General features: G+C 49.2%; 1 protein-coding gene across 2 annotated transcripts in view; it reads right to left on the bottom strand.

Annotated features, from left to right (window-relative positions):
* Positions 1-183: 183 nt before the first annotated feature.
* EDC3 (enhancer of mRNA decapping 3) overlaps positions 184-24,049 on the bottom strand; it is a 61,980-nt gene continuing 38,114 nt past the window's right edge. For both annotated transcript variants that reach the window (XM_046008244.1, XM_046008243.1), the window contains exons 4-7: positions 22,461-22,796; positions 7,506-7,659; positions 4,960-5,177; positions 184-2,567 (exon numbers count right to left, since the gene is read on the bottom strand). In XM_046008244.1, the coding sequence (XP_045864200.1) occupies positions 2,233-2,567; positions 4,960-5,177; positions 7,506-7,659; positions 22,461-22,796 (1,043 nt within the window). In that variant the 3' untranslated portion in view covers positions 184-2,232. The remainder of the gene's footprint in view (positions 2,568-4,959; positions 5,178-7,505; positions 7,660-22,460; positions 22,797-24,049) is intronic.

Raw genomic sequence — 24,049 nt, 5'->3', positions numbered from 1 at the left:
GGTCGGACAGCAGCTGATTTGACCACTGCCTCTGGCCCCATCACCATCCGCCACTTCAGGCCGCTCCTGCTCAACCACCTGACTGCAGGCGAGCAACCATGAGCAGACCCTGCTGGGTTCCTGGGGCGGGGTGGGGGGCACCCCACTGCAGCCTACACAGCGATTTACCACAGAGCCCAGGACTCTGTCATTCAGCTTTATTTTAAGTGCTGGTTTTTGGTTCCCCAAGAGCTGCATGAGTGATAGTCCTGACCCCCTGACTGGGCTCCCTGGGACAGGACGCCTCTGGAAGGAGCTGAAGGCAGAGGAATCATGCTGATGTGAATACCACCGGGGAAGGCCCATGCTGAGGGCAGGAAGCTGCCCCAGAGCCCCCTGCGGGAAGCAGCCAGGCTCAGGCACAAGCTCCCAGTGCCCCTCCACAAGGCCCTCACCCCCAGGGCTGCTTCAACTCACCCAAGCCAGTAGTCTGTGGCGCCAGGGCTCCTAAAGCTGCTCCCCTACCATACCCAACTTGGGGGCCTTACTGCGTGGCCAGGCAGGCACCCAGGAACTGCAGTGGTTGCTTACTAAAATGCCTACAACCCAGCACTGCTCCTCAGACTACGGCCCTGCCTCTAAAGAGAGGGCTCCGTCTTGGGAGCTTCTCCGCCCTGAGTGAGCAGAGGCTCAGGGAGGATACACAGTAGGCTCTGGGCCTCTGGCCTCCTCCCACTGCTGGAGAGATCAGACCTTCAGGGAGGATGGGAGGAAAGGAGGGACCAGCCCTCTGCCTCACCTCATCTGCTCCTGGCTATGTTCCTATAAGAAAAGCGATAAGCAGCCTGAAACCCATGGTAGCAGGGCCTATCCTGTGTCCATGATCCCTGGCAAGTCGTCACACTCACCCCCTTAACCACGGTGGGTGGGCAGAGTGCAGAAGCTAAGCCTGAAGGCCTGAAAAAGGCTTTAAAGCATGAACTTTTTGTAAGAGTCCTGTGAAGGACTCCAAGGCATGGCTCTTGCCCTGAAAGCAGCCTCCAAGGCCTAAGCCTGTGAGGTCTGAGGGCTTTCCCGCCTTAGGATCTGAGCAGCAGCATGTTTCTGTGGCTGAGCCCTGCCGGCTAGCTCATCTAGAACTAGCCTCATTTTGGCATCTTTTGAGATAGGGCGCTGGCCCCGAGCCTACTCATCTCGAGTGGACAACCATAAAGGGTTCAAAGCCCAGACACTGTAAGAACTGGGGTGGAGCCCAGACGGGAGGGACATGCGCCCTGGTCTGGGAGGACAGCTGCAGAGGACCGTTTGAGTGGGAAGACGAGGCGGGGACAGAAGAAAGGCGGGTACATGGGCAGGCAAGGAGGCAGGAGCAGGGTGGTAGTGGCCTAAAACAGAAGCACCAGGGAGCCTCTTCTGGCTCAGCACCAGGCTCCCTCAGGGCCCTTTCCAATACTGAACATTAAAGCTGCACCCTGAGGGCTCCGGCCCCAGCTAGAGAGGGTATGGGGCGGGGGGCACTGCTGGCAAGATGGGCACTGTGGTTCTACAGTAACATGACCTTGTACTACCTATGCTGAAAACAGAAAAACAGTATAAAATCCCTATACAGTAAAACCATCCTGACGCCACCCTCTCAGAATGATGGAGTGGAAAGGAAGAAGGACCCTTGAGAAAAATCCCAGCATACAGCTTGCATCAGCTCAGGAGAAAGGGTCAAAAGCCCCCAAACCAACTTGTGGCAGGGCTCTGGGAAGGCCTCCTCAGAGCTCTGGCAAGGAACAGAGTGCGAGTCTGCCCTCTGGCGGGCGGCTGCAGCACGACATGATCAGAAGGGCTGGTGGGGAGGGGGAGCAGAGGACACGGAGCCAAAGCAAGTACAGGCCCCCAAACAGGACCCGCCCCACCCCTCAAGGTGCTTGCCCAGGCCCCAGTGACTGTAAACCTGAAACACAGTCCGTGAGCTGCCTAAGTCTGTAAACAAAGCCCCACCCAGCCACACAGGGGGCCAAGTGTAGAGATACCTAGAGCCACTTGGCCTGCGGTCCACCCAGGACACCCAGTGGGAAAGCCTTCCCTGGCCACCGGCAGGTGACAGGTCATTTTTAAATATGATCTGTTCTCTCACAGAAGTAACAAATCCAAAAGTGAAAAAACTGAAGGTCCATGAAGCTTCACATCCTTAAGGCGTTCGTTGTCAAGTTCAGTGTGTCCAGAGCAGCGGGGGACTCAGAGTCCAAGTCGCCCAGAGCCCCTCTAGGCAGAGTGTAATGGAATGACAAACTTGCAGCCAAAGGGTGAGTGGTAGCTGATTCCTACCTCCTGGAATACCTGCTGGGGGAGGCCGATGTCACACAAGTAGACACGGCCCGCGCGCTCCCCCAGGGGCAGAGGCAGGCCCAGAGCCAGTGACCACTTGGCGTCAATACCCTGTTCTCCTTCATGCACGGGAGGGTCGATGCTGAGCACCGGCGCCCGGTTCCGGTTGGCCCAGGCCACGGCTGCCTTGTACCAGGGCTGGTCCCGCAGGAAGGCATTCTCGGGGCAGTCCAGGCAGTTGATCACCAGGTCCACAGGGCTAGAGGGCAGATCTGCAGGTGGGAAGAGTGCCACATGGGAATCACTATAAGGAGAGAGCAGCCCAGGTGAGGAATAGGACCCAGATGGCCCCAAGGGGGGTCTTGTTCTGACAACACTCTGTGGCCTCACCACAGGCTGGCTTTCTAAAGGCGGGACCAGCCCCTGGACTTCCAAGGCCGGGTTGGGCTGGGCATGTCAGCCCGATGGACCAATGTCCTCATGGAGTCCCCAGGCCAAGCCATGTGCTACGGGCCATACAGGCTGTCTCAGGGGACAGCAGACACGCATCCAACTAATACACGGGGTACACTAGGAGATCTGAGAAGGGGGAGCTGACTGCTGCTGAGTTAGCCCTCACAGGGAGCCCTGCTCACACCCCAGCAGAAACGGGCTGACCACCATGTGTGACTAGCCCAACAACGACAAGCTGGCCAGAACCTTGGGCTAGCCTCCTCACCCGACCCAAGCCAGCCTGGCCTTGCTGCATCCTGCCCCATGTTCATCTCATGAAAATGGGCTCTCCTTACAGCCCAATCTGAAGGATGGAGAGGGAACTGGTCACTTCTTCAGACACTTTAAGGTTTTTCTGCTCAAACCAAGCCTCTGGGATAGAAGAACAGATGTCTCAACAACTACATAAGCCTTGACCAGCCTAAGAGAGTAACTTGAGAATAGGAGAAATCAGACCAAATTCAAGGTCAGCATCCTCAGACTTGGCTCCTGGAGTTGAAATTGGAAGGCTTTTAGGTAGCCAGAGGAAGAATTGCCTAAAACAGAGCATCATGTTACAGATCTCAAGCAGGGGAACCCAGAACAAGCCTGCTTCCCGGTTCCAGTAATGCTATTTCTCAATTAGGGACTCAGGGCTTCCGTACTTAGATCTGACCACCATGACGAGGGGGTGGGGGGTTGTTGCCGGGGGCCAATAGGCTCTCAAGAGTAAGAATGGGGTCTTACCTTCTATACAGGAGCCGAGGTTCTGGCCCAGGGCCTGGCCCAACTTGCCATCTGACCCCTGGCAAGACCCTTCCTTCATATTTCTTCTCTCTTCTCCCCCTCTCACTAAAACCCACTCTAATCACTTTGTACCGCCCCCCCACTGAATGTTCAGTTACATCCCCACTGAAACTGCTCTGGTTGAGATCATCAGGGGGCTCCCACACAGATCCAGTGGTCGATTCTCAGCCTTCATCTGAGCCTAACTCAGAGCGGCTTGCTGGCAGAGCTGACCACACCACACCCTCCTCTTCACTTGCCTTCCAGGTGCCAGGCTCCCTTGCTTCTCCTTCTCCCACCCTGTCTCCTGAGCTGCTCTCTCAACTCCCTGACTTCTAAACAAAGAACTTAGACTTAACTTCCCTACCTCTTCCTAAAAGATAGCTTATCCAGGTTCATTAGGGCTCATTCCCATCTACACCCTCAGCACCCAGACCAGACCCCTTCCCCTACCTTCAGACTCATCTGTATCAGTCAACATTTCTACCTGCATATTCAACAGGCACCTTCCTCCCCAAACCTCCTCCCACAAGTCTTCCCAGCTCAGGATGGCACCTTCATTCTTCTGCTCACTCAGGTCAAACACCCTGGAGTTGTGCTTAACCTTTCCCTGTCACATCCCTTATATCCACTCTGCAGCCTCTAGCTCCAAAATTAACTGAGAAACTAACTCCCCGGGGCACCTGGGTGGCTCAGTGGGTTAAACCTCTGCCTTCAGCTCAGGTCATAATCTCGGAGTCTGGGATTGAGCCCTTCATGGGGCTCTCTGCTCGGCGGGGAGCCTGCTTCCCCACTTCGCTCTCTCTGCCTGCCTCTGCCTGCTTGTGACCTCTGTCAAATAAATAAATAAAATCTTAAATAAATAAAAAACCTACCCCCCCCCACCTCCTCCACCATCACTGTCTCAGCCACCAACATCTCCTTCTGGTGTCGCGCAACAGCTTTTTTTTTTTTTTTTTTTTTTAAAGATGCACCTCCCTACCCAATCCTCTGACCCTCTCTAGCTCTCTTCCCTCCTTTGTCTCATAACACCACCATCTGGCCTAACAGAAAGATTACTTATCTGTCTCTTCTGTGTCCTAAATAGAGTGTAAGCTCCACAGAAGTACGCATCAAAAAAACAATCTACTGTCACATCCTCAGTGTCAGCAGTGATGCCTGTTCTGTAAACGTTTGTAAACTGAACGAGTGGGCCCCCAGCTCTCCATCTGAGTAATCAGAGAGGGAGAACAGTGAAGGGGTGGGAAGTAAGCAAGTCAACACCCGAAGTATTTCCTCTGTGTACAAAGACTCCAGCAGGCAGAGCACCCCTTACATCTGTGATGTTCCACCTGTCGCCACTGGGCGGCAGCACCGGACCATTAAACTACAGGAGGAGGGCGCAGGCCTGCCCTAGCAAGTGCTCACCTTTGAGGTTAGATACTTGCTGGCCTTGGGTCTTGCTGAAGAGAGATAGCTCGTTGGTGATGGACTCCAGCATCTTGACAAAGTTGGGCAGGAAGAGAATGACCTGGACATCATGGTTAGCCAGGTGCCTTCCACAGCTGATCCCCTGAGCCCCTTTTACATGGGGGCCACACAGCAGGGCCACTGTGGGCCTCTGGTGAACATTTTTGGGATTCAACCTGGAACAGAAGGCAAATAAGCATTATCAGCTGCAGACCTGCCAATCCCTCGCACCCTAAACCAGATGAGTGCCTCTCAGCACCTGTCGCTCTGAGTTCTTGACAGTCCCGGGTCCCAGAGGGGGTGAAAAGCCACGTACCCCAGGGCTACAGGGTGGCATTCCCATGGTCCCATACCCCGGTGTCACTTCATCTACTGGGTCCTCTCACGAGGCAGCTCACCCATATCTTGAGCCATACAACACTGTTCCTGGAACACTGCCCTCCGACCAGAAACACAAAACTGTTTCTGAAAGGCTCTTCCTTGCTTCTCCTCAGATGAGGTCCCCTGCGCAGAAAGTCCTTCACTTGGCAAACTCTGATGCATCCTTTCTCTGAAATCCAGCTCAAGCCTCACCTCTTCCAGGGTTACTCTGGCTCAGCTCCTAAGAAACTCCACAGCAGCAACAAACAGGGCCGTTCTAAATCGTCCTCAATCAGGGCCAGGCCAAGTGCTCCTCACTGAGCCACCAATAAGTGGAATAAGGGCAACACCAGATACGAACAAGACCATTTCCACAGGATGCTGTGTGTGTCCACGCACGCACAGCACTCAGGACAGGACTGGCACGTTACATCGTGGGTCACAGAGGAGGCAGCAGGCAGGCCTTCCTGGGTCCTAGGCCGACAGCTCCCTTGGCTACCCCTGTCCTGATGAAGTCACTTCCAGCTCCTGTCATTCAAAGCTGAGCCACAGGAGGTCTGGATTGACTCTGGAGCTGTTCCCAACTCACAGGCAGTGCGGCCTGCCTCAGGGGCAGAAGGCAGGGGGAGATGGACAGCAAGACACGGGTTTAGGTCCCTCCTTAGCAGTGACAGTCACTTACTACTCTCCCAAAAGGAGGCAGATGACAGATGCTGTTCCAGTCAGAGAGGAAGCCCCTATGCTCCAAGTAAATTTGGGGGCGTTTAGCGATGTACTCTGCATATATACCAAACCACTCATTTCCCCCATTACGTGTGCATCTGAAGAAATACGATGAACGCCTCTCCCCTCACACAGACGCTGCTGCGTCGTGGCGGCTGTCTCACCCACGGCTGCTCCTGAAGACTCCTGCTCTCACAGACGCACCGCCGGTGGAGGACGCAGACCCTGGCATCATATAGCCAACAGCAGGGGGCAGGGACCAGACACTGGAAACACGCCTATCTGGACAGGAGACCTGGCTCCACCATGTAGCAGCGGCACCAAGGTGGGCAAGCCTTTCCGCTCTCGGAGCCTCAGCGGGCTCATCCTCAAACACCAGGCTACTATTCACCTTCGAGGTGAAGCCATGAGGCTCAAGCTGAACACGGATGTGAGCACAGTGAGAACTGCATGGGATTGGACACACATGAGGAAGATTACTAGCTGTGGCAACCCTTCTCAAAGGGGCTGCAGGAGACGGCCCTTTGGAGAGGTCAGAGGCAGCGAGCCAGGCCCATGGACAGCTGGTCCCAAGAAGCCGGCTAGATGGCACTGTGATGGGGTGAGGACATTCACATCCTGCCCCCACAAGGCTGTTTCTGATATCCCACTGGCAGCTCAACTCTCTACTGCACAGCTGCTGTAAAGCCCGACTTCCCAGCCCCACAGAAGGACGTCACAGATCCCGGCCACGACCACGGTCTCCATTCTGTCCGCCCTCAGCGCAGGCTACTCCCCAGACCTGGACTCCCCACCCTGCCTGCTGGCCTGTTAATGCTCCCTCCAATCCCGCACGACTCCGTGTGGATGCTGTTGCAGCCTCCCGGGCGATCCTGCTTCCTCTCCCGCCGTGGTGTACTTTCTGGACACCTCACTAGCCTTCCAGAGGGCAGGCGCAGTATTCTACTCTTCTTTGTGTGCCTAGTTCTAGCATATGGACTGGCATGTGATACCAGTAAGTGACCACAAATAAAATTAAGCACTGCTCTTGACACAGGGACCCAGAAGGAAGGTAGGAAGGCACCCACCTCCAGCTCTCCCAACCCAGTTGTAAGGGTGGTTCTAACAGTGCACGGTTTTGGAACTTGGGCTGATCTGTCCCCAGCCCCTCTGAGTGAAGGACAAGTGCCAAAGGCTGAGTCTCTGAAGGCTCTTAGAAGGCCTCTGGGAGCCAGCAGGAGTGTCAAAGCCAGCTGTTATCAGGAAAGAAAGGGTCAAAGGGCAGCTTGCCTAAAGAAGAATGAGGACTTCCGGGAGGAGGTAAGAGGGGCAAACAACACTCTCAGAGCACCCTGGGAAAGGACTTCACACTGACAGACTCCTCTGGTGGGGCACGGTGGCACCTCCCCACCCGCAGCCCCTGCCAGTCCAGAGGCGTTTACCTGTTGGGTCCTCCGAGCAGGGTCAGGGCCATCTGGCTGGCGCACACTCCTGTCATCTCCAGTCTCCGCTCCAAAGTCAACCCGTGCTTCTCAGCCACAGACAAGAGCTTTTTGTGCAGTTCATAGGAAACACTTGGGACAACCAGGCCAGAGTCTGCAGTTCAAAAGGAGGTGAAGAGAGAAAGGGAAAGAGATGACAGGAAACCAGACCAACAAATGGACATACTCGATCCGGGATTCTGTGACAGCCAAGACTCTAAGACTGGCCCTCCCCTGGCCTAGCTGCCTACGGTGGGATGGAGGTGTACCATGGAGCCCTCCACAGTAGCGGCCGGGGAAGTAATACCTTGTGTCCGTTACCAAAGAGCAGGGGCTAGCTTAAGCTCTCTGAGCACTTTATTCTTTCAGGTTTTCTTTATATGAGAGAGAGAGCGTGAGCGCAGGCACCCACAAGCAGGAGTGGGGTAGGGGGCAGAGGGAAAGGGATGAAAAGAATACCCGCTGAGCAGGGAGCCCAACGCACAGCTCAATCCCAGGACCCTGGGACCATGCCCTGAGCTGAATGAAGTCACTTAACTGACTGAGCCACCCAGGCGCTACTCTCTTAACAGTTCAGCTCTAGACCACAAAAGCCAAATCTACCAAGATCTATTTGGTTCTTACAGAGAAAGGGCTGGCACAGCATGGAACAGCAACTTGTGGGCCATGTCAGAAGAGACCATGCTTTTCCCAAAGTGGGGGAAATGGCATCCCTGGCAGTGGCAGTCTTTGGGAGCAGACTCCTCCTCCTTGCCCGCAAGCGGAACAGACGCTGACTAAGTCTCCTGACCCTCAGGTCCCGGCTGGATGACCTGTTGATCCCGTCTGCTCCCCAATTCCTCTTCTTCCTCTTCTCTTCTACTCAGCCCTTCCTCTTTGCTTAACAAATTTAATTAGCAACTTTTTTTCTCAAATAATTTATCATTTTCTCCCCACATCTGGGGTGAATGTAACCTAATACGCAAACCTCAGGGCAAGAGCACATGGAAAGCAGCCCGCTCAGAAGAATCTTGAGTATTTTATTTGCCATAGAGAAAGGAACTTTGTAAAGGTTAGGGAGAGCCAGTCGCTGAAAGTACAGCATGGAAAATACTTGGTTTCGTAAGGCCAAAGTCTGCAGCAGCTGGGACACAGGCAAGAGTCTCATATGCATCAGCACCAACACGCCGGGGGCCGTTTCAGGGCCAGAAAACCAGGACAGGAAAGAAACGCCAAAGGAAAAAATTGTGATCTGTAACGATCAGCTCGTCTGGACAACCAGTGCCATCTTACAAACACGAGAAGCCACTGGAGTGGCCCCAAGAGAGACCTTCACGCATGAGCCCCATCTGGCCTCACTGGCTGACAGACCAACGCACACAGACTCCAATCAGCAAGCCGTCGTGGGACCGCACATAACGGGTTTTGTCAGGCTGGATCGAACACCTTCTCAGATCCTGCATCTTCATCTATACTGGACTGTACACTCCTCTGAGCAGGGAAGTAATAAACCTTTTACTCCTTTGGCCCCCATCTCAACTTGCTTCAACTACATTTATCAACAGAGGTGAGCTCTCACCAAGTCCTCAAACACATAAATGATGCAAGCCTGGTGCTATTTCTGGTCTGGCTTGACTCTGTGGCAGAAGTTTTCAGAAGTTCCTCATTTATCGTAGTGTTTGCAAAGCCCTGTCTAGAAAAACTTTTCTTCCTCCTTTATCATTTCAGGAATAATTTCTTGAAGTTCTATCAGATATCCAGTCCCGCCGACACCGACTCTTAAAAACACACAGAACAAGGCTATGGTGGTACATCTGAACAACAGAAATCCAAGCACAAAGACTGAACCGAAAATACCAAGGTATACATCCTCTCAAAGGAAGGCGAAATAATGACTTACTGTAATAATGACAATAAAAGACGTCTACACATCAAAATTAACACTATCTGGATTAACTGAAGCCTTCTACCTATCAGAGTCCTAGTCCCACCCTGGCACAAACAGTGCCATCAGGAACACGGTCTCCTCTTTCTGAAATGCCAGTCCTAGGTGCCAATGCTGGAGGCTGCAGCCTGACCTTGCATGTCAACAGCTGATTCAAACAGCCATTTTTATGGCCTGCTCCAGACATGCACATATCATCAGAACTAATTAGGGATCATTGATAGCAGTGTGAAAAGGCCAAAGGAATTCTCAGGAGTCCTAAGCCACTAACAACCCTAAACTTGTCAGACAAGTCATGCCTACTTCCAAACCCTCTTTACCTGCAGAGTCACGCAAGAGAGCACGTTCCCTTGACCCTGTGCATTTCTTCACCCATTTATCTGCTTTCTGTTCAATCTGAAACAGATACAGGCAGGGAGTCCTGAGCACACCACCCTACAAAGCAAGCATTCTTTGTGGGTCTACATCTTGTGCTGTAGGTACAGGCACCCCCCTCTCCCATTCGGACGGCTCTCTGGAGGCAGGCTGAGCGTTTTCTGCTACCTTTCTCCTCACAGTCCTAAAGGGTACAAAACTCGCAGTACAGGGAGAAGAGAGCAGACCCCACACCCTGGCTGGTTGGCTGCTACATCTGGGAGCTGGGTATCCGTCCCCAGCCCCTCACTGGTGGCAGGGGCACACTGACGAACCCGCACACTCTGCAGCCTAAGGCAAGACAAAGCTGCACCCTTTCTTCCCAGCCTGCCAGCTACAGGACTCCACTGCACCTACTCAGTTTCTCTGGAAGGAAATGTGCAAGCACCACAAAATGTTCCTTTTCAACATTTACACACAAAGTTCCACCAGTCAGACTGCTTATCAGAAACAGGCAGAGGGGATAAAATAAACTCCAAAGGAAGGGAACCAAGAACATAGCGTGTAAATGGTGAACAATAACATTGCCAAAGCCTGAACATGAGCCAAGCTTAATTATGTTTGAGCTGGAAGGTAGATCTTTGTTGTTCTGGAACCAAGGCAATAAAATCAGTCGGTAGGGTTTCTCTCAATATGTATTTTACAGCTGTCGGTGGAACAAGAAAGGGAGATAGAGTTCCAGTCAGTTCGTGACAAGCAGAGCACATCTTGGAACCTGATTAACCTCAGGGTATCCAGGAAAACGGCTTAAGCACACTCTGTACGGGCTAGGAGGTAAGACTCCTCCCCATGCAGCGCACTCCACAGCAGGAGGCCGCGGCCAGGCAAGCTCACAGGCCAGCCACCACAATGCCTGCTGCGGCTTCAGCTTCTCTCATCTTTCCTCACTGCCACACGGCTCCTTCCAGCACATACGACTTAAGGACTCCACTTCTCGTATGGACATTTGTACACATTCTCACACCCTCAAGCAGCACCATGTCCAAACCTTCTCTGGCAGCCTCTGCATGTGTATCCCTCCCTGTCCCTTAAACCTCTCAGCCTTTTGGTTGTGTGACAAAACTCCCACAATGGAATCTGGGGCTCCTGGGTGGGCTCAGTTGTTAAGTGTCTGCCTTCAGCTCAGGTCATGATCCCAGAGTCATAGTATCCAGCCCCCACATCAGGCTCCCTGCTCAGCGGGAAGCCTGTTTCTCCCTCTTCCACTCCCCCTGCTTGTGTTCCCTCTCTCACTGTCTCTGCCTCTGTGTCAAAAAAAAAAAAAAAAAAAAAAAAAAAAAGACTCCCACAACAAAGCGTCAGCTCAGATCTAAACTCAATCCTCACACAGACGGGGCCCTTTAGTTAGAAAGGCTGTGCGCACCCCATGTCTTACCAACAAGGAGCATAGCTCACTGAAGGCTCAATGCCTCAATGAGGGCGTGGCGAGTTCTCTAGGGCTATGAATTCCGATTCTATTCTGTGGAGGGTCACACCACTGCAGGGAGATATCACACTGGTTTTTTTTTTTTTAAGTTTTTATTTTTAATCACCTGGTGCTCATCAGGACCAGTGCCCTCCTTAACCCCCATCACCTACTTTGCCCATCCCCCCCCTCAACTCCCCTTTGGTAACCACCAGTTTACACTGATACCCTGAGGTTAATCAGATCCCAATTCATATCCTCAGCTCTACACCGTAGATTTACATGAAAGCTACACAAAATGAAATTTGGTGTCAAGTCTATCTCTGAAAGAAGGATTTGTTACAAGAAGCCTAAATACTCAATACTCTTTATTAGGGCCTACAAGGCCCCCATGATCTGGCCCCTGTCTACTTCACACCCTTTACCTTGAACCCCAAATCCTACCACGCTCTAAGGGACGTTGGCTGCTTTCTGGTTCCTAAACACTCCAAGTCCCTGCTGGCCTCAGAAAGCATGTCCCCTCTTCCTGGGACTCTCTTCTCTCTTCCAGTGCTCTACCTACATTCATGGCTGGTCCCTCATTCTTCTTCTGTCCCTCTTCTTAAATACCCCTCAGTCTCAGCATGCTGCAGATTTTCTTCACTGTACTGAACACAACTTGTATATAATTGTTTTTCTTTTTGGACTATCTACTTTGCCAGACTGCAAACTCCACAAAGACAGTGACCGTGTCTGTACAAAGGCAGTAACCGTGTCTGTCTTGTTCATGGCTCTACCCGTTCTTCACGGTGCCTTCAGTGTCAGCAGAGGGCCTGGGCGGTCTACATAAATACGGGTGCATGAATGTAAAGGAAACCGATAAAACTGCCTCAGCGCATTCCATTTCGCCTCTGGGTAAAAGGCCTGCTGTAACCAAAGGTAAGTAAGTGTGAGGGAGAGGTTTCAGAATGCTTCCCCACCTTTTCCTTCCCCCATTTGTAACAACTAGACAAACCCCCTGTCCACCCTGAACTTCATTCCTTCAGGTTAAAGCTCCACTGGAACAAGCTCTGGACTCAAGGGGTGAAGGACCTGCTGACAAGAAGACTTACTAACTATGAAGGGGAGAAGTATCTTTACAAAGGAGAAACCCAGCGGACAAAACCTTACCAAAATGATTAACTCAGCCCCAATGGTGAGACAAAACGACACTGTATATTTTTATGATGTGATAACCTGAGACAGACCCCCATCAAAATCTTGGGAAACATGTTTAACATGAATTACCTGGAACATAAATCACATGAATCAAAAGGAACAATCAGTAAATAAAACTAAGGTGCATTCTGCAAATCCACTGGCCTAGACTCTTCATAAATCTGTCACAAGAGATGACAGAAGTTGTGGGAACTCTCCTGGTTAAAGGAAACAAAAGAGAGACAGCTGTGTCTCAACTACATCTCATTCAATGTGATACACAACTGTCGACTAAAAATACAGTTGACACGGCTGGGACAACTGGAGAGCCGTGGATACGGAGTGTGTGTTAGATAACACTTTGTGCTAGCTGTACGTCTCCTGAGGGCAGTCTCACTGCGTGGCTGTAAGAGCAACACCCTGCCGACTGTACAGGAACATGATGAGAGCAATGAACCCTCAGGTGGCTCGGGTGTGCTCCTGTGTGTCTGTATTTAAAAGTAAATGCGGCAAAATATTAATAGATGAATCTAAGTGGAGAGTGCATGGTATTCATTATACTATTCTAGCAACTTAAAGTGTAAAATTGTCTTCGATATTAAAAAAGTGGGGGGGGGGGGCGCCTGGGTGGCTCAGTGGGTTAAAGCCTCTGCCTTCGACTCAGGTCATGATCCCAGAGTCCTGGGATCGAGCCCCACATCGGGCTCTCTGCTCAGCAGGGAGCCTGCTTCCTCCTCTCTCTCTCTGCCTACTTGTAATTTCTGTCTTTCAAATAAATGAATAAAATCTTTAAAAAAAAAAAAAGTGGGGGGGGGGCACCTGGATGGCTCAGTCATTAAGCATCTGCCTTCGTCTCAGGGTCATGATCCCAGGATCCTGGGATCAAGCCCCTTACTGGGTTCCCACTTGTTGGGAAGCCTGCTTCTCCTTCTCCCTCTCCTACTTGCCCTGCTTTTGTTCCCTCTCTATGTCTCTCTCCGTCAAATAAATAAAATCTTAAAGAAAAAAAAAATACAAAAACAGACCCTGTTTCCCACAGTCTTACAATCTAGCTGAAAACAGAAAATATATATGTGCAAATACCAGAAAATACACACAGTAAACTGTTATCCCCAGGAGCTCCAGGCAATGTTCAAATTCTCAATCTGAACCATGCCTGGAAAGGCAGGCAGGACTGTAGTCAGAAGGACAGGAGGGAGAGAGAGCCCTCCAGGTGGGGGTGGGAGGAACAATGAACAAAGTTCCACAGGCTAGAATCTGGGTACTGTGCAGATGCAAATTCCCTGCTGGAGCCCGGAGGCTGACATGAAGGCTGTCTTAGAGTAGTGGCAGGCCCCAGATTTCAGAAGGGTCTAAAGGCCAAGTTCTTTTTTGCAGGGGGAAGCTGACTGGGCTAGAAAATGAAGACAGAAAGACTAGGTAGAACTGATGTCAAGGGACATAGGGAACCCATAGGGTAGCAGGAGAAACTAAAAAATCATGAGTATTTCAATGGTGACCAAGTAAGGAGTTAGAGAGCCCCAAGCCAGAATGAACAGAGGATAAAGGAAACTCCTTGCCAGGGCTGCTATGTCTGCTATGAAATTAGAAAAAAAGGAGGTCAGGGCAATCTGGCTGTGGCATCTGTCACCCCACTGATCACCAGGGTTCGGCTGGTCTGACTGGCTAAGGAGGTATCTGTCGCCTTCCTCCCTCACTGTTCCGTGGGTGTCCCTCCTAAAGCTGCCTGCTGGTCAAAGAGGAAACTGTCCCCAATAGAGGAGGACTGTTCTTCTGTCAAGGGTACACAAGTAGCTGCACTCCCCTGCTAAGAACTCTACACAAGCATGAAGGGTCCAGTTTAGGAGGACATAGGGTAGGCCAAGCTTCCAAAGCTCCCGACACATCCAAGTGAGGCTCTGCACGTGACATGAGTTTATATGAGAAGGAAAAGGTAAAGGTGGCTGCAAAGCTTTACACCAGACACCTTAACCATGGTGACTGCACTGAAAGAAACAAGAATGCAAAGAGGCAAGAACACTGCGGGAATTGGCGGGGGTGGGGGGTGTGTTGTGCTGACTGACTTAGCTGCGGTGTGTCGAATTTAAGGAGGATGGTGTGTACATTGAAATCAAACTCTTTCCTCATCCTCACCCTGGCTAGACACCTGTGGTTCTGAAATGGCAAGATGATACATAAGGGCAAAGTGCTCCCATTTAGAGTTTTATCAAAAACTCAGGTGTGTGGGGAGGGGCGTGGCACCTGGGTGGCTCAGACAATTAAGTGTCTGACTCTTGTTTTGGGCTCAAGCAGGGTCATGAGATTGAGCCCTGCATCGGGTTCAAGCAGCACTGAGCCCAAGCATGGAGCCTGCTGAAATTCTCCTTCTCCCTCTCCCTCTGCCTTTTGCCCTGCCCTTCGCCCTGCCCTTCGAGAGTCCTCTCTTTAAAAAGAAAACACACTCTCTCTCTCTCTCAGGTGTTGGGCCATAATGTACCAAGGCTCCACACCCTCCCGCCCTTAGTTTGAATTTAAAAATTTTTTAAAAGATTTTATTTATTCATCTGACAGACAGAAATCACAAGTAGGCAGAGAAGCAGGCAGAGAGAGAGGAGGAAGCAGGCTTCCCGCTGAGCAGAGAGCCTGATGCAGGGCTCGATCCCAGGACCCCGGGTTCATGACCTGAGCCGAAGGCAGAGGCTTTAACCCACTGAGCCACCCAGGTGCCCCTGAATTTAAATTCTTAAATTAAATCTCTAACAACACGTTGCCACAAGACCTTGTCCCATGCAAAGACTGTAGGAAGCACAAATGTTCACTGCTGGGGCAAGAACCTACCCAAGACACCTGTCTTTTTTTTTTTTTTCTTTAAGATTTTATTTATTTATTTGACAGGCAGAGATCACAAGTAGGCAGGGAGACAGGCAGAGAGAGAGGAGGAAGCAGGTGACCCGCCGAGCAGAAAGCCTGATGCGGGGCTTGATCCCAGGACCCTGGGATCATGACCTGAGCTGACGGCAGCGGCTTTAAACCACTGAGCCACCCAGGCACCCCCCCAAGACACCTGTCTTAACAATGCAGCTCTAAAACCTTGTAAGACTGCCAATGAGTTCAACCAAGCCCTTCAGGTCTACAAGTACCCACCTGATTATCCAGGCCCAGAAACTCCAAAGGACACCACATTAAAGGGACTGTCTACTCCCTCAACTCCTGGCACTGGAGATCTGCTTAGAACCTGAGGTTCCTAAAATCAACCAAGTCATAGTCAAGGAATTTTGCCTGCAGAGACACCATTTCAGAAACTCGGTTCATTCCCTCTGTTCCGTTAAAAGTTACATCGGAACCTGCTCCAGCACAAGTGTGACAAGGCAGATGTTCTGATCCAGACCATCTCCTAGAATTTACCTCCCGATGCATCCCTGTGGCTCTCAGGAGCACAAATGCTGAAGGAGGTCTCACCACGTGAGGGTAAAATTCTTCAATGGCCATTTCTAAACTCAAAGATTTATTTCTCCCTGAATTCCTGTTGAACATACATACAATCCCAAAGCAGATTTCCTGATTATCTGTTCTTCAAGAGATACAAACATTGCTGGTCTTAAAAGCATCTGAAAACTTCTTAAGGGACTCTCGACAAGAAGCAAAAGAAGGGAGCCAGAGTTCAGAGGCAGAAATGGAATACTAGCTGTGGAAGACAACTGCCAGCCTCAAATGTGAGTGAAAGTCAAGCTTGTCCTGAGGGCAAGACACATCCCCACTGAAGTTCAAAAATTTAGCTAGCCAAGGTGGGAAGAGTAGAGGCAAGTCATAAAACAGCAGGAATAAACCAACCGTGGCTTCACCAGCAGCTCCCCTCCAGGGAAGGAACCACAACTACTCTTACCAAGAGAAATGGGCATGTTTAAGTGATGCCAGACTCAAAGGGAGCTCAGACCAGAGTGCCTCATTCACACCAGGACTTGATCCTTTTGCAAGACAATAAACAGTAACTCTACCTCAGCTCATCCTCCTCATATACCTGCTGCTCCCCAAATCTCAGCAGGCAGACAGTATGGGGGCAAAAGAACAGCCTTCAGGCAAAGCAAATGGGACAATCGCAAACACTCACTGTCTGCATCAACAGCACCCCGCTGCCTCCCATCTGGGCTTCTGAACACTTGGAGGCAGAAAGAGGCTACACCATGGAACACAAATGGCAGAAGTTAAATAAGAATTCAACCCAATGGGAAGGGTTCTTGAATAAATATACCTAAGAAGAATTTATTAGCATTCAGGAAACGAACAATTTGAGACACTTTTTAAAGTCACTCCTGGTTTGAAAGTCTTACTGGATCACTTAATGCCAACAAAACAGGGATAATAACAAAATGGGGAGAACAGTGCAATCTCATAGATGCACCATGAAAACTGTGACAAACGTGAAGCACTTAGAATGGTGCCCGTGACACAGTGAAGATCCAATGAACTTTCAATGCTATGACACTAATCGTGATAATGTTGCTTCTCCCGAACCAGGCTCCCACCATCCCCTTGCTGCCACCTCCAAACCCTGTTCACACTGCTATAATTTGGTTATGGAGTACTCTGTAAAATTACTCTGTAACATTTGGCTCCTCTGTAAGGCCCCTGGGATGACAATGACTCATCCAGAGGATCTAGAATGCTACCTCACACACAGTAGAAATTTTACAAATGTAGATGCTTTGAAATAACCTTACTGAGGCTGCCTCTGCAATTCATATTTAAACTCAAAAACTGACTAACAATCATAAACTGGGCATTGCACTAGCTGCTTTTCCACATGATCTCATTTAATTTACAATTTTATCCCACTTTACAGATAAGGAAACAGGCTCGGTAGCCCTCATTTGGCTATATAACTCCATTCTCTGACTCTACAGAAGCTTCCTCATTGAACCTTTTAATAGCTTCCTGACCTCTCTCTCAGTGTGGTAACTCTACTATTTGCTTTCTCCGAGCTCACCCGCAGAGCACCACAGGAGGGAAATCACAAAACCATGCAGACTTGGCCCGCTACAGACTCAGGCAATCTAATGACAACCAGACTCTCACTGCCATTCTTCCTGCCCCACAAGTTCAATGCCTTTGAGTACTCCGCTCACTCAACCCTTTTCCAACTGCTCTCAACTATCAATTCCCTTTGTCATTTCTTTCAACACCTTTTCTTCCTTTCCATTCAGCAGTCCAAACCTCTGGTACATTAGTTACGTCATGAACCTAGTCTTCCTACTCCGGTCTCTCTCCTCTCATTCCACCCTGAAATCTATCATGAGACCAGTCTTCCTCAAGACTCTAAATCTGGGGCAGGGAGGGACAGGGTGGCTGGGTTATGGACACTGGGGAGGGTCTATGCTATGGGGAGCGCTATGAATTGTGTAAGACTGATGATTCACAGACCTGTACCCCTGAAGCAAATAATACATTATATGTTAATTTAAAAGACAGAGAGAGAGAGAGAGAGAGAGAGTGAGAGAGACTCTAAATCTTCCTGGGGCACTTGGGTGGCTCAGTCGGTTAAGTTTCTGCCTTCTGCTCAGGTCGCGATCCCAGGATCCCGGGATCAAGCCCTGCATCAGGCTGCTTCTCTCTCCCTCTGCCTGCCACTCCCCTTGCTTGTATTTTTTTCTCTTTCTGTCAAATGGATAGGTAGAATCTTTATTTAAAAAAAAAAGTCTCTAAGTCTTCCTAAATGAGATTGGGATCATGTCCTTTTCAGAATTCTTCAGTTGTTCCCTATGGCACAGAACAAGGACAGCATACACACAGAAGGCTCTGTGTTCTTGTGGTCCAAAGCTCATTTAATTCCTGCTACTTCCCCACACAAACACTCTCTGGCCTGGCCAAAGCAGCTGATGGCCAATTTTCCCACAAGGCCCTTGACTCTCACTATTCACCAGCACCTACCAGCCTATCCACATATTCCCTCTTCCTTCTATCTGGTGAAATCCTGCCCATGCTTCATGGCTTCTGTCCTGCTCCCTTTGTGAAGTCGTTCCTGATCAGTCCAGCCTTCAGGACCTCTTCTGCCTCTCAACATCCAGTGCAATTAATGTCCACTCTCACTGGACTCCAGGCATATATGGTACATATATGCTGCTTCCTAATACATCTTTTTAAGGTTTTTTTTTTTAATGTATTTGAGAGAGCGTGCACGTGTGCACATGCGCATGGCAGGGGGTGGAGGGGCCCTCAAGCAGATGCCCCGCTGAGCACGGAGCTCCATGTAGGGCTCAATCCTAAGATCAGAGCCAAAATCAAGACTCAGATGCTTAACTGAGTCACCCAGGCGCCCCTTCCTAATACACCTGAATAACAAATACAAGATCTTGAGTGACTTACAGAAAATAAGCAACAGTATTTAGACTAATCTATTTGTTTTAGAAGAATATGAATGTTGAACAAAGATTCTTCTTTGAAGCCTTACCTCTCTCCTAACCAGTGTTCTTTGAGAAGCTCTTACCCACTGAATGGAGTGCTCACACACATCTCACATTTTAGAGCCAAACTACAAGTATGTGACCACTGGATATTATTCAGCAGGCTAAATCCAAGCTGGAGCAATGTCTGACAATCCGCAATTGCTGGAGACAGCAGCACTGTCAAAGGACTCAAAAAGGCTTTCCAGAGAGAAAAGATTTGGGTTAAACAAAGAACTGAATTTAGTTGCTTCCTGAATGTGTTTTCCCAATCAACAGACCTTTTATAACACTGCCCCCATCACACACACACACACACACACACACACGCACACACACACACACACAGTTGGTAGAGTACTGCCAAGAGGAGTGTGAGCAATTACAGCATAATGGCTTAGAAACTGTTGACACCACTTAGCATGCAGTTGACGTGCTGGATAGCAGCAGCAAGCTGTCAGAATCCTGAGACCCAAGCCATCACAACACATGGGTAGTAAACATGTTGTTCTTTTGCTACCCTGGGGATTAGGAGAAAATAAGGTTTGGGGGTTCTAGGACATGAATGCCAAAAAGCTAGCTGGGAAGCTATCCAAGCTAGCCTCCACAACTGCTTATCTAAGCTGCTCCGTTTCTGAGGACACTAAAGAGAAATGACTGTGGTCTGTTGTGCCATTACACTATCCCTCTCCTCTGATCCTACGTCCTTCCTCCTCTTCAACTTAGCCACCTTCTGAATGTGGAAGGAAATGTGGTAAAGAAGGTTTGTGAGAGTCATTATCTCTCTGGGTTTCAATGTCCTCATCTGCAGAACGAGAAAAATCATACTAAGTGATCAAATAACCTAACACTAACATTTGATGGTCTTAGGTTGTTTCCCCACGTATTCTAGATAGTTCGCCTTACTCTGACTGTAACATCTGCATAGAAGATCCCAGTGGAAAAGTGTCCCCAGCCAGACACTCTCTGGGTAAGAGTAGAAACCGATTTTGAGGCTTGTGTCTTGTTGCTGGAGCAGAGATAAAAACCTGATGTAGGAGAAGTTACTCAGCAAGGCAACGGCTTACTTGCTCTATTTCCAGCACAGACCCTGCTTGGAAAAAGGGCTTCATTTGCACTCCTACCACTTCTGCGGACAAAGGAAAACCAGATGGCATGAAGCTGCAGGGCCTCCCATCCCCTCGCTGTCATGCCTCAATGAAGTGCAACTGGTCACCAACACACAAGCCGCCATACCTGACTGCTTGGCTGAGGACCAGCTCATGCGGTCTGCTGTACGCTTGTTAATGGCAATTCTGGAAAAATGGTTTCATGCGAGAGAAGGGGACTTTTTACTTCAGTCGTTATATTAAACAAGGTGTGAAAATCAAGTTGGGGAGGTGGAATGTGTAGTAGGAAAAAATTCCCACCCTCCCCTTTTGTCTACTTTAGCAATGTTTTCTCAGGTTCTTTTAGATCTGAGACTCTTTTTTCTTTTTTTAAGATTTTATTTATGTATTTGACAGACAGAGACCGCAAGTAGGCAGAGAGGCAGAGAGAGAGGGGGAAGCAGGCTCCCTGCTGAGCAGATAGCCTGATGCGGCCGGATCCCATGACCCTGAGATCACGACCTGAGCCGAAGGCAGAGGCTTAACCCACTGAGCCACCCAGGCGCCCCTCTGAGACTCTTTCTTGAGTCTACTCTTCTCTTCCCTTCCCTGTAGCCACGTCCAAGGCAGGCTGTATCTCCCCAAGTTGAGGAATTTCAGGGAAACGACCTGCTGCATACTGGACCACCTCAGCTCAAGAGCTCCCGCAGAAGCAGTTTATTTTGCAGATGAGTGTAATAAAAGAGGGGAGCAGTGGGGCAAATGAATGACAGGAACTGAGTGTGCTACCAGACCTGCTGGACGATGGATGCCTCTGAAAAACTAAACACCTGGCAACTGAAATGAAGGCTGACTCTGAGTCGGGCTGTCTGCCTACATGCAGGTGGTAAAAATCAGAGGACGTCGCACTGTCAGTGCCACTTAGGGAAACTACCTTGGTAAAGAGGTATCCCTACAAGTCCCCCAGTGAACAATGGAAAAATAATATGGTACTCTTAGCCTGACAGTCTTATTTTTTTTCCCACATGGAAAGCACGTGTAAACTTCTATATTCAGCAAATTAAATACAGAACAGCCTTACTGCTGTCTACAAAAAAGCCACACCATATCTGATTTTCTTCCAAATGTAATTAAGCCATCTCCATAACACTTTCTATAACTGCTACTACTGTTCTAAATTTATATTCCCTATATTCAAACCCTCAAACCAAAACGAATATTGTACTTAGTTCCTTTCTACTTAATTAAAATGATTATGATTCCTCCTTCAGCTCTTTAAGATCGTTCAATAAGAATAGTTTTCAAACTGTATTTGAAGCAGGTAATAATGTGGTTTAGTGGGAAAGGACAGGGACAGGGATGAGGTAGACCACCTCTCCCATAGCTGGGTTTGTTTTGTTTTTTTTTTTAAGATTTTATTTATTTATTTGACAGACAGAGATCACAAGTAGGCAGAGAGGCAGGCAGAGAGAAAGGGAAGCAGGATCCCTGCTGAGCAGAGAGCCCAATGTAGGGCTCCATCCCAGGACCCTGAGACCATGACTCGAGCTGAAGGCAGAGGCTTTAACCCACTGAGCCACCCCCCATAGCTGGTTTTATCTGCCTCTAATGCCATGTCTTTTTTTGTGCGTGGTTTTGTTTTTTAAGATTTTATTTATTTGAGAGACAGAGTGAGAGGGAGTGTGAAAGAAAGAGTGCACATGAGAGGGGGGAGGGTCAGAGAGAGAAGGAGACTCCCCTCTGAGCAGGGAGCCCAAGGTGGGGCTCCATCCCAGGACACTGGGATCATGACCTAAGCCCAAGGCAGATGCTTCATTGACCGAGCCACCCAGGTGCCCCTCTAATGCCATGTTTGAAGAAAAGATCCTAATGTTTAAAAAAAGAAGCTTAAAAACCACTGAGGTAATAGACTAGACTATCCTATACAATGGCCGACGGAAATACCAAGGCACTACTACTTTGTTACATGAGAAATGGGACTAGCCAAACCCTCTCTGACCAGGGATAGGAGGAGATGAGGACACTGTAGTAAACAATTTATGGAAACCCCAATTTTAGCCAGTGGTTTCAACCATCCATCTCTGTTTTTTACCCCAACAAACAACTAGAAACTTCTGGTGAAATGTACAGGTCATAACAGGCAAGTCACACTGAAAAGTCAAAGATCTGATTATGTGACTCTAGACAGATGGCTCCTCTGCCTTTCATTGCTAATCATGACACACTAAATAACGAGCAGACCAGAACCTGTCAGATATGGGATATAAACGGACATGAAATCAGCCCCCTACGCCACACCCCCACATCCCCGTGGCAGCTAGGATGCCATAGTAACCACAATTCCCAAGAGACAATAATAATAGCCAACCACAAAGCCACTTTAGTGAGTTTAGTGAATTCCTACCGCAACACTCCAATTCAGAATTTAGGTCATTCCCTTTCAAGCATAACAGAAAGCAGAGAGAACCAGTGAGATGGGCTGGTGCAACTCACCCGTGCAGAACTCCTTGCTCACGTTGTGGGGCACCGTGATCCGCCGATAGACAATGGGCTCTGACTCTAGGATGTTCTCATCGTGGCGGTACCGAGTTGGCCTTTCGTTTGGGATGCCCCGGGAACGGGTACCGCTTCTCCTCTCATAGGTATCAATCTCCTCGAACACAGCTGCCTTGTCAAAAAGGGCCAGATTCCCTTCAAAATCAAAATCTGTGTCTGGGATCTCTTCGATATCATCCCCAAAGCACTCGTCATCTTTATTCTTCATTTGGCCATTCTTTAAGCCACTTTTCTTTGGAGTTGCCTGATTTGGGTGTCTGCTACTAGATGACCCTAGAGAAAAGACAGGAACTAAGGTAAATGTGCCCACAGGAAGCACTCAGTAGAAATGGAAAATACATTAGTCTTTTATGGAGAGTGTTAAAGGAATCAAAGTGAAGATGGGAAAGGTAGGCTATTCCTAGATCATTATTAAGTAGCACAAACTACCACAAATCTCATGGGATAATAGATTTCATATATTAACCAAGTAGCAGTGAAGATAAAATAAGTACAACTCCTGAAGTCTTACCAGTTCTATCCTTCATAAGGAAATTAGTAATGACAGAGGCTTTTTTGGCAACTGAATAACAAAAAAGTGGAAGGGCAAGAATACAGCAGCTTCCCACAGGTCTGGATGGTTTGATCTTGACTGTCCAGCAGCAGTGAATAGAGAAATACCCACCCCGTCTCTGTAAAATAAGGCCAACTCCTCATAACCTGAAGCTCAAAGGAAGAGAATACTCAACTGACTCCTAATTCTCTGCTTACCAAGCAAGCAACTTTCTGATTTTTAATTTGATCTTAGCCTGGCACCAGCCGGAGAGAATCTCTGGTTTAAAGAGATTCCAGATCTTGAGCCAAGCATACATCTATCACTGTAAGTTGGTATTTTGATTTATAAATCTGTTTTTAGATCTCTTAGTTCATGTGATCTCTCTTCTTAGAACTTAAAACTTGTCGGTAAAGCAATTTCTGAACCATCAAATATGACGAGGACCACACTGACCTGATTCTGTTGTGACCACACCAAGATGCACACGAGCACCAAAAACAGCTACCCTCCACATGGCCACCACACATCAGTTAACGAGTCTTCTGGCAGCCAAGACAGAACACCCCACAGAACTCTACAAACCATCCATTCCCAGAGAACCCTGAACTGAGTTTATGCTCTGACCCAATACGACCACCCTGAAAGTGTAGACCAGGTTATTGGTAGGCCAAATGGAACCTCCAATATGGTTTAAATAAATGTAATGTGCTTCCTTTTGAAAGAGTGAGCTCCTCAATTATTAAAGTTAGAATGATCACGAGCAAAACCCCCTCACCCCCACACTTGTATCATTCCAACTACACTATAGTAGCTTCTCACAGCAACTCCCTTCTGCCCTATAGACCAGCCAGGAGACCTAGGATCCAGCTGCAGTTCCCATTACCACATTATCTTACAGCTGTCATTCAACCTTTCAATCTCCTTGTATGTAAAATACTCATTGTTGTATCCCCAGCACAGTTCCTAGCACACAGTGAGCAGTCAATAAATA

The sequence above is a fragment of the Meles meles genome, chromosome 6 (genome assembly GCF_922984935.1).
Source record: "Meles meles chromosome 6, mMelMel3.1 paternal haplotype, whole genome shotgun sequence".
In the NCBI taxonomy this organism is placed as follows: domain Eukaryota; kingdom Metazoa; phylum Chordata; class Mammalia; order Carnivora; family Mustelidae; genus Meles; species Meles meles.
The sequence above is the reverse complement of the archived record's forward strand: the minus strand, read 5'-3'. Positions and strand labels throughout refer to the sequence as shown.